We start from the raw sequence: 9,488 nt of genomic DNA on the forward strand, positions 1-9,488 counted from the left end.
GAGTAGGGTTCCAGAACCCAAGCTGTGCGTGGAGGTGAGCCCAACTATATCTAGCCGGTACCTCTCAACCTCCCCCACAAGCTCGGGCTCCTTCCCCACCAGCGAGGTGACATTCCATGTCCCCAGGGCTAGTTTCCGTGTCCAGAGATCGGGTCGTTGGGGCCCTTGCTTTCGACTGCTGCCCAATCCACTGTGCACCAGCCCCTTACGAATCCTGCAGGTGGTGGGTCTACGGGAGGACGTCCCCATGTCGCTCGTTCGGGAAAAGCCCAGCCGGGCCCTGTGGGAAAAGGTCCGGCCACCAGGCGCTCGCATTTGAGGCCCAACCCCGGACCTGGCTCCAGGGTGGGTTCCCGGTTGCGCCATACCGGGTGACATCACGGTCCTTGATGTTAATTTTTTCATAAGGGGTTTTTGAACCTCTTAGTCTGACCCGTCACCTAGGACCTGTTTGCCTTGGGAGATCCTACCAGGGACATATAGCCTCCGACAACATAGCTCCTAGCATCACTCGGGTACTCAAACCCCTCCACCACAATAAGGTGGCGGTTCAAGGAGGGGACAATAGGCATATGATCAGAAAAAGCATTTATACATATATCCAGGTCTGATACAGGGACACCATAAGAAACAATAAGATCCAACGTATGTCCCTGTTCATGTGTAAGACCAGTCACATATTGCACCAAATCAAAAGCATCAAGAGCAGCCAAAAATTCTTTCACCGGTGGTTTATCTGGGCAACACACATGTATATTAAAATCACCCAATAAAAGAATATGATCATAATAGGGCATAATACCAGTCAAAAAATCTGAGAAGTCATCCACAAACTTCTTATTATATTTGGGTGGCCTATAAATAGCACACAGTACTGGATCAGACCAACCCACTTCGAATACAGTCAGTTCAAAACTAGAGAATGAGGGTAATGGTAGTGTCCACTGTTTACAAGAAAAATTGTTCTTAAAAACAAATGCTGTCCCACCTCCATGGCCAGACACCCGCGGCGAGCTAAAATAAGAACATCCAGCCGGCAAAAGTTCATTAAAAGTACTAAATGCACCAGCATCAACCCATGTCTCTGCAAAAAGAGAAAATCCAGGTCCCAGGAGCAAAAAAAGTCCCTCAGAATAAAAGTTTTATTCTTTAACAACCAAGCATTCACCAGGCCAATCCTTACCAGGCCCTGGGCCTGTGACACCGCCGGCCGGGGAGCTAGTCAAAGTGTCTTCAAAACATGACTATCCACCCCATGCCGTCGGAGCTGAGAAAGACAGGGCCTTCATCGCCACCCACAACAGGTACCAAACAGGCATCGGTAGGATCCAAGATATCGCCATCCACAACAGGCACCAAACAGGCATCGGTAGGATCCAAGAAACGCCGAGACACCACAAAGGAAAAACACAGTTCCTAATCCGTCCGAAGGAAAGAAGTGGAGCATTCCTAGAAACGCAGAGACACCACGAAGGAAGAACACAGTTCCCAATCCGTCCGAAAGAAAGAAGTGGAGCACATCAGGTGAGTCTTCAGCTTCATTAACTTTCCACTACGCCTACCCCGGCGATGAGGACGTTTCCGCCAGGGAAGCAGAGCGGAATCCCCGACTAAACTGGGGGAACAGTCTTATGCCATAAATTACCAACTTTAAATTGAAGATCCAAAAGGAATCGGCTATCATACACCAGCAGAGACTGAGCCCGTAGACTTCCAAACAATTAGAATTAAAACAAACATTGCCCAAAACAGGAGCAACAGACATTGGCGCCATCTTGCCACATCTAACTTCACAATAACAATGGGGAAATTCCAGTGTTCCAGCAGCATTAGAGACCAAACAACAAAACACCATAGGGACCTTTGAGAAGCAAATCAAAGGCACCTAAAAAAAAGGCAAAACATAGCACTTGACAGAAATCAAGAACAAGAATATTACTACCACAATTAGTTCCACAATGGGGGAAAACCCCGTATATCAACAGCAGTAGAGACTAAACAACAGACACCACAAGGATCTCTGAAAAACAAATCAAGAATAACCAAAAACAAGACAGTACAAGCATTTCAAAGAAATCAGGAACAAGATATTGCTCCCACAATCAATCCTACAGACAGAGCAATCTGTGGTCAGACGGGGAGGGGTGGAATGTGTATGCATTCCTGGCATTAGCATACAGTAGGTCCAGAGTTTTTTATTGTCCTTTGTGTGGCAATTAACATGGGTGAAGTTTGGGAGGGTGGTAGAGAGGCGGAGGGAGGCATGGTTAAGGTCCCGCAACATGAGGATTAGAGCCTGTGGGTGTTGTGTCTGCTGCCAAGACATCGTGCTTTGCGCACGCCCACACGCAGCAGCAGTGTCGGCCGAGGGATTAGTGTAAAACTGTCACCACATCATCAGGAGTGTCGGTGAAACACAGAAGGCTGCTCTTCCTGTACACCTGTTGCAGTTCCATTAGCGCGGTTAGCTCATCCATCTTGTTGGGAAGGGAGCGGATATTTTCCATAGCGACAGGTGGTAAACATGGCTCATACCTCCGTTTCCTCTCCCAGCACTTTACACCAGTTCTACAGCCTCGCCTTTTATGTCATATCTCTGTGGGTATCTTCGGCTGTTCACCATAAGAAAGCCGGACGCAGTTGTGGGCAAGCAGAATATAAACAGTGGAGCCGCAACACAAAGGATCCCCCGAGGCAGACTCAAAAGCTCATAAAAAAGTATAAAACATAATGCAAGTGCAATATAACTTGTATTCCTAGTAGCCCAACTCCACAAAGGTTTATGGGAAAGAAATGCAGCACAAAAGCAGAGAGAAAACTTCAGGAAACATGAACGAAAACAAAAGAACTGGAACTCGCTGCCGCTCCATGCAGCGCTGGAAGTAGAAAGTGCTCAGAGGAAGCAGGATTGTTGTGCTGAGGTTGGTGAGAGGTGAGATTCTTCAGAAAATCCACAAAGGACACCAAAGACACCAAGGCCTAGTTAAATGTTGAGAGAGAGCATGCTCATCTGTGCAGTGGCCTGGACACTCTACTGAAATAAACAAGCTTGTGACATCATGCAGGATGTGCCTTGAACTGTAAAGAACACAGCAAAAGGAACCTTTCATTTCTACACCACTCCCCTAACGACCCTGGAAGAGAATCACCATGGACCTCTGTGAGCACAGCCACCACAACTACCTGGTCATCTCTGAGTATTACTCCAGATTCATAGAACTACTGTACCTCCCCTCAACTACTATCAGGCTTCATGAACTTCATGAACTGAAAACAATTTTTACAAGGTTCAGAATTCCAGGTGAGGTGGTGAGTGACAATGTACCCCAGTTTTCAAGTGCTGAGTTTAAGGGGTTTGCAAGGCAGGTTGAGTTTATGCATTACATTTCTAGCCCGCACCACCCATAAGTCAATGGGCATACAAAAAGAGCTGTACAAACCGTAAAGAAAATTCTCAAAAAGAAAGATCCCATTATGACTCTGATGATCTACAGGTCTACTCCTTGTTCCACGACAGGCTTCAGCCCAGCTGAACTGCTAATGGGGAGGAAAATCAGAACTATGCTCCCTACCTTGGAAATAAACCTGCAGCCAAAGTGGCCCAGCAGGAAAGTTGTCGAAGAAAAGGACAGGAAGGCAAAGACCATGCAGGCCCACTACTTCAACCAGACCTCTACATGCCCTGCAACGAGAGGACATTGTACTCTCCAAGTTGAACCATGAAAAGTTGTGGTCTGCACCGATGGTGATCTCTAGTAAGAGCTCCACACCAAGATCCTTCATAATCAGAACCCTGCAAAGGGCAGAGCTGAGGCGGAAACGCCATCACCTCCAAGATACACCAGTTCCACAGCCTGTTCCTGTGGCACCTTGTGAGAGCACAGAACCAGATACCCACTCTGGGAACATCACTATGTCAGAAACTGTTTGTCAGTCAGAATGTGGACACTCCCACTACCCCTCTACCTGGACAGACTGTCACCAGATCTGTCTGCAAGCTTAATCTGTAGGCACTGCTAGTTTTCTCACCTGGGGGGGTAAATTTAGGGTCAAATGTGGGAGGTGAACAGGGACAAGCAACTGAAAATATTGAAAAGCAATGAGATGCTGTATTGACATTTATGTTAAAGATATGTGTTCATCTATGGTTAGGTAATTCTAAAATTACAACACTTGGGTTGAAGAGTCTCAGTCTAAACCAATTTTGTTTTATGACAGATACTGTTGGAAAGCTGTCAATGCTGTTACAACCCTATACGTATTTTCTGTTACAGTGTTACTTTGATGTTATTTACATAACACAAAACTGAGGGGAAATGTCATATATGGAACTAGTGATGTAGGGAGCTGTCAGAGTCTACATAGGATTTCTGATAGTGAGAGACAACCCAGGGGCATTATGGGGTGGGGGAGACTTGCAAGTGGAAGTGTGTGAGATGTGTGTGGTGGTGGTGGTGGTGGTCGTGGGGGGGGCACATGTTAACTGTCCAGTACATATAACCATTATGCCTTTCTGCCCTATGTCAATAATGCTGATATGTGACCATATGCATCCAATCTAGGATGTTAATATGTTAGAAATATAAGTCAGATATGTATAATGTTTACTTGATTTGAGTGGACTGTATTTTTATTGAGCAATTTATATGGCTAATGTAAGTTAAACAATACATAAAAAGTTAACAGTCCAGTCTGATCAAGACCTGTATACTGCAGATGTAATTACTTGTCTCTTTGAAATGTAGGAGAGGGAAATGTTTCTATTCAGTTTTATTGATTTCATACATGACAAATTGTGAAGTATGTGATATGTAAACAATGTGCTGTAATCCTAAAAAAAGAGCAGAGGATGTTCCAGAGAGAGCAGATGCTGACTGACCATTGTAATGTATTACAAGTAATGTCAGTAATGAAGATCCAGAATAAAGCTGCTGTTACCACAATCCTGACCTGCTCTTGGTGATTGCTTCAGACAGTAGACACAACATAGAGGTCACATGTTCACACCAAAGAGGAGTGTATGCTGCTCTTTTTATTATCTGCTCATTGTGGGAAATATTTGTGGGCAGATCTCAGTGTTTGATTTTTCTGCAGTCTACTCACCTGTTTTCTCTTTGACTGTTTGTGTTCTACATAAAGCTAGTAACTGTAGAGAAGTTATTATACTCACCTGCCCATTCTACTCCAAATCTGTCTGGAGGGAATCAGTATACTCACCTGTCCAGCCTATCACTATTTACCCTTTTTCCTTCATCCTCTTATGGTTTCTAATCCACCTGCAAAGAAGCCTCTACCTACTTTCCTGACCACACTGCCATTCTCTGGGTATCTCCACCTCCATCTCTTAACATTGACTATTATGGCACCAACTCTTTCCTGTAAATAGTTTCATAATTGTGAGTGCCATAAGCCTCTGGTCAGGATTATCAAAGCTCACATTTATAGATTCATTTAGTAACCTTTTTTCATGACCTAGACATGACAGAGGAAGGCGCTCACATTTTCACTTGTCTGAACTATAAATCCATGTGTAAGCAGGACCAGCATGAATTGATAGGTGCAATTTGTTTTGACACTAATTTAACAGGTTTTAGTCAAAGATGTTTGTCTGACTATGTGTGACAACTGATGTCCAATAAAATTAAACAAAAAATGAAAATGGCATTTCACATGCACAAAAAAATGAGTAATCACAAAGAGTTGTGCTTTCACACTGTTAATAATTAATTAATTAACTGTATTGTGGAAAAAATGACAACCCAACTTTGCAATTCCCCTTGAGCTTAATGAAACATTTATGACATTACATTCATGCAAACATGAAAATATTTTTACTATAGGCTGTAGACCAAACATATTTGGGCTCCTCCTTCCTCTCACCCCACCTTGTAGGTCAAGAGAGATGAAATATTCATCCTATCTTTTTATTTTTTATGTGAATCCAAAATGTATAAATACTAGTACAAACTTCTGGTTGGTCTGAATGTACATGTGATGCCACCCAGTGGTTTAGTTCTCTCAGACAGTATGACATCCACACAGAGGTGGACAGAGCAGGGCTGGGCACTTTTACAGCTGTTGTTGTTAGTGTCCTCTCAGGCTGAGGAGCTGGTGTGCCGGCAGAGAGGGGATCCTGAGAACCCAGAACTATCTAAGGATGGAGACATTATACTGGGAGGAATCTTCTCTTTCCATGGCAGCTGGAAAATCAGACAGGACACCTACATGCACAAACCACTGCCACTGGAATGCACCAAGTAAATTATATGGTTGAAAACTAATAAGACTTCAAAGATCTAAAACAAAATGTATGAACTATTATGTGCTGTGTGCATTAGTAAATCTTAAATTTACTACTCTGTTTCTGTTTCAAGTACTACTCTTAGTCCAACAGTTTAAAACTGTCTGTATCAAGGTTGATTTTCAGAGAGTTCCAATATGCTCAGGCCATGATTTTTGCCACTGAGGAGATTAATAACAGGACAGACCTACTGCCTGGCATTTCCCTGGGCTATAAGATGTATGATGACTGTCGTTCTGTAGCCAGAAGTGTGAGGGTTGCACTGGCCTTGGCTAATGGTAATGAAGTTGTGTCTGCACTCACTGAGGCACCATGTACCCGATGTGGACAAGCACAGGCCATTGTAGGAGGGTCCTCTTCCTCTCCTAGCATGGCTATGGCTACTGTCATCGGACCCTTTCATATCTCACAGGTGGGTAAAATTAGTATGTAATTTAATATTTGTTGAATATAGATATTAATTTGCAGTGATTCCAGCTGCTCAATTGTGAGTTTGAAAATGTTTTATACGTTACATTTCTATCAGAGGAGGTCATTTCTTTTTCTTGTAGATCAGCCACTTTGCCACCTGTTCTTGTCTCAGTGACAAAACCAAATACCCATCCTTCCTCAGAACAGTACCCAATAACTACTATCAGATATTCTGTGTCTTTCTTTAGAACTGATTCATCAGATAAAATAAATACTATAATTGACATTATCAAAACATCCGCCTCCAAGGTGATTGTAGTTTTTGTCTCAGACTTAGATATGGTTGTGTTATTACAGGTGTTGTCTCAGCACAACTTGACTGGCTACCAGTGGGTAGGAAGTGAGGGGTGGATCATTGATACCCAAACTGCAGAAAAAAAATAGACATCACATTCTGGACGGTGCCATAGGCCTGTCCATCCCCAAAACACATATCAGTGGCATGAGAGAGTTCATATTAGATGTGAAGCCACTCAATTCATCCAGTAACAAAATGTTTACAGAGTTGTGGGAGACTTTATTTAACTGTAAGTTCAAACAGCCAAACTCATCAGGAGAGAATCAGAGAGAATGTACTGGACATGAAGATCTGACTGGAGTGCAAAACAGCTTCACTGATATGTCACTCATGCCTCTTTTTAAAAATGTCTATAAAGGAGTGTATGCTGTGGCACATGCACTTCATAATATTCTTGAATGTAACAAAACATGTAACAACAGGGTGCAGCTAGATCCACTCACGGTGAGTTCAACATTAAAGAAATAAATAAATAGTAAATATAAAAACAGTAAAAATGTCTAAAATTTTGAATAATAAATTGGTGTAGTGTTCATGCTGTTAAGCCAACAGGCCTACACACTGTTTGACTTATACAGTGTTTTGCTACAAATCGAAGCAAACTCAAAGTGCTTTACACCTTTTCCCATTCATGCACAAATGACCCAGACAAACTGTTCTACCTCCTGAGCCACAGCCACCCCAATTAACTAAATTTAAATCAATCTTTTTAGATTTTACAGCACATAAGAAAGATTCATTTCAAAACCAAGGAAGGAGATGAGGTTTACTTTAATGAGAATGGAGACCCAACAGCAAAGTATGAAATTATCAACTGGCAGCCAACAGAAAATGGCACTGTGGACTTTGTCACAGTTGGTCTTTATGATGCATCTTTTCCTGCAGACAAACAGTTGAGTCTGCAACTTGAGTCTTTTATTTGGGCACAGAACTCAAAACAGGTAAACTACCATGTCATCACTGTACTTAATAAATACAGCATTATCATTGTAACTGTATTACTGTTGCTGTATAATAATATTTGGTTTAATAGTTAACATCAGGGGTCTGCAAAGAATAAACCTTTAGAAAGTCAGTGGCCATATAGTTTTCTCCGAGTAATTTTTTCCATACAGGTGCCTGTGTCAGTTTGCAGTGTGAAATGTCCCCCAGGAACTCGTAAAGTTCTCCAGAAAGGAAAACCTGTCTGCTGCTATGACTGTATCAGATGTGCAGAGGGAGAAATAAGCAACACAACAGGTCTGGTAAAATTCAACATTAGGCACTTCATTGTGCCACAAAACAAAATTCTTAAATCAGTTATGTTTACATGGCAGTTTTAATAAATGTGTGTTCATGTGCATTTCAAGGTTAAGGCCCCATTGTAGAATGAATATGTAACTCTACTGTGTGATAAATATTCCAGTCACACTGTTTATAGAACAATAACAAAGTCCTCGGGCATTTGGGGCAGAATGTGTTGTGTTCATCCATAATTTCATGCTCAGACCATCCTCGGTCACATTCATATGAAGGGAAGGGAGGGATATTGGCATGATTTGTTATCTTCCAAATAATATTTGTTACATGTACGAGTCCACAGTGTCAGAAATTACTACATAAAAGTAATTTCTTAAATTGAATATACAGATGCTATAAAAATGAAATAAAAGCTATGAAACTATCTAAATCATTATTAAGTGTGCCATTTACCTGTCACAACATACCCATTTATTAACATGTAATCATGTAGTGTCTGTCTTGTTTGCAAAGAGAAGGTGAAAAATAACAAAGAAAGATAAAACTACTGTGCAAGTCTCACATTTTCTTTCAAATGATTTTTTAGATTCTACGACCTGTGAGCGATGCCACCCTGAGTCCTGGTCCAATGACAGAAGAGATGCCTGTGTAAAGAAGGAGGCAGAGTTTCTATCATATGAAGAAATTATTGGAGTACTGCTCACTGCAGTGGCCTTATCTGGAACATGCATGACTGCTGTTGTGGCAGCCATTTTCTTCAGATACAGGACAACTCCTATTGTCAGGGCCAACAACTCTGAGCTGAGCTTCCTGCTGCTCTTCTCCTTGACTCTGTGTTTCCTGTGTTCTCTGACCTTCATCGGCCGGCCCTCTGAGTGGTCCTGCATGCTGCGACACACAGCATTCGGCATCACCTTTGTCCTCTGTATCTCTTGTGTTCTGGGGAAAACTATAGTGGTGTTAATGGCCTTCAGGGCTACACTTCCAGGCAGTAATGTGATGAAATGGTTTGGGCCTGCACAGCAGAGACTCAGTGTTGTGGCTTTCACTCTCATCCAGGTTGTTATATGTATCCTCTGGTTAACTATTTCTCCTCCTTTTCCATTTAAGAATTTTACCCAGTTCAAGGACAAAATCATCTTAGAGTGTGCTTTGGGATCAGCTGTAGGCTTTTGGGCT

General features: G+C 42.4%; 1 protein-coding gene across 1 annotated transcript in view; it reads left to right on the forward strand.

Annotated features, from left to right (window-relative positions):
- The window catches only part of LOC109953225 (extracellular calcium-sensing receptor-like), a gene marked incomplete at its 3' end in the record, with an annotated part of 53,891 nt that extends 44,787 nt beyond the window's left edge, over positions 1 to 9,104 (forward strand). Inside the window, 1 exon segment of the mRNA XM_020588653.1 lies at positions 8,896 to 9,104. Within this exon segment, the coding sequence (XP_020444309.1) occupies positions 8,896 to 9,104 (209 nt within the window).
- Positions 9,105 to 9,488: the final 384 nt, after the last annotated feature.

Source organism: Monopterus albus, unplaced genomic scaffold (assembly GCF_001952655.1).
Source record: "Monopterus albus unplaced genomic scaffold, M_albus_1.0 scaffold584.1, whole genome shotgun sequence".
Classification (NCBI taxonomy): Eukaryota; Metazoa; Chordata; class Actinopteri; order Synbranchiformes; family Synbranchidae; genus Monopterus; species Monopterus albus.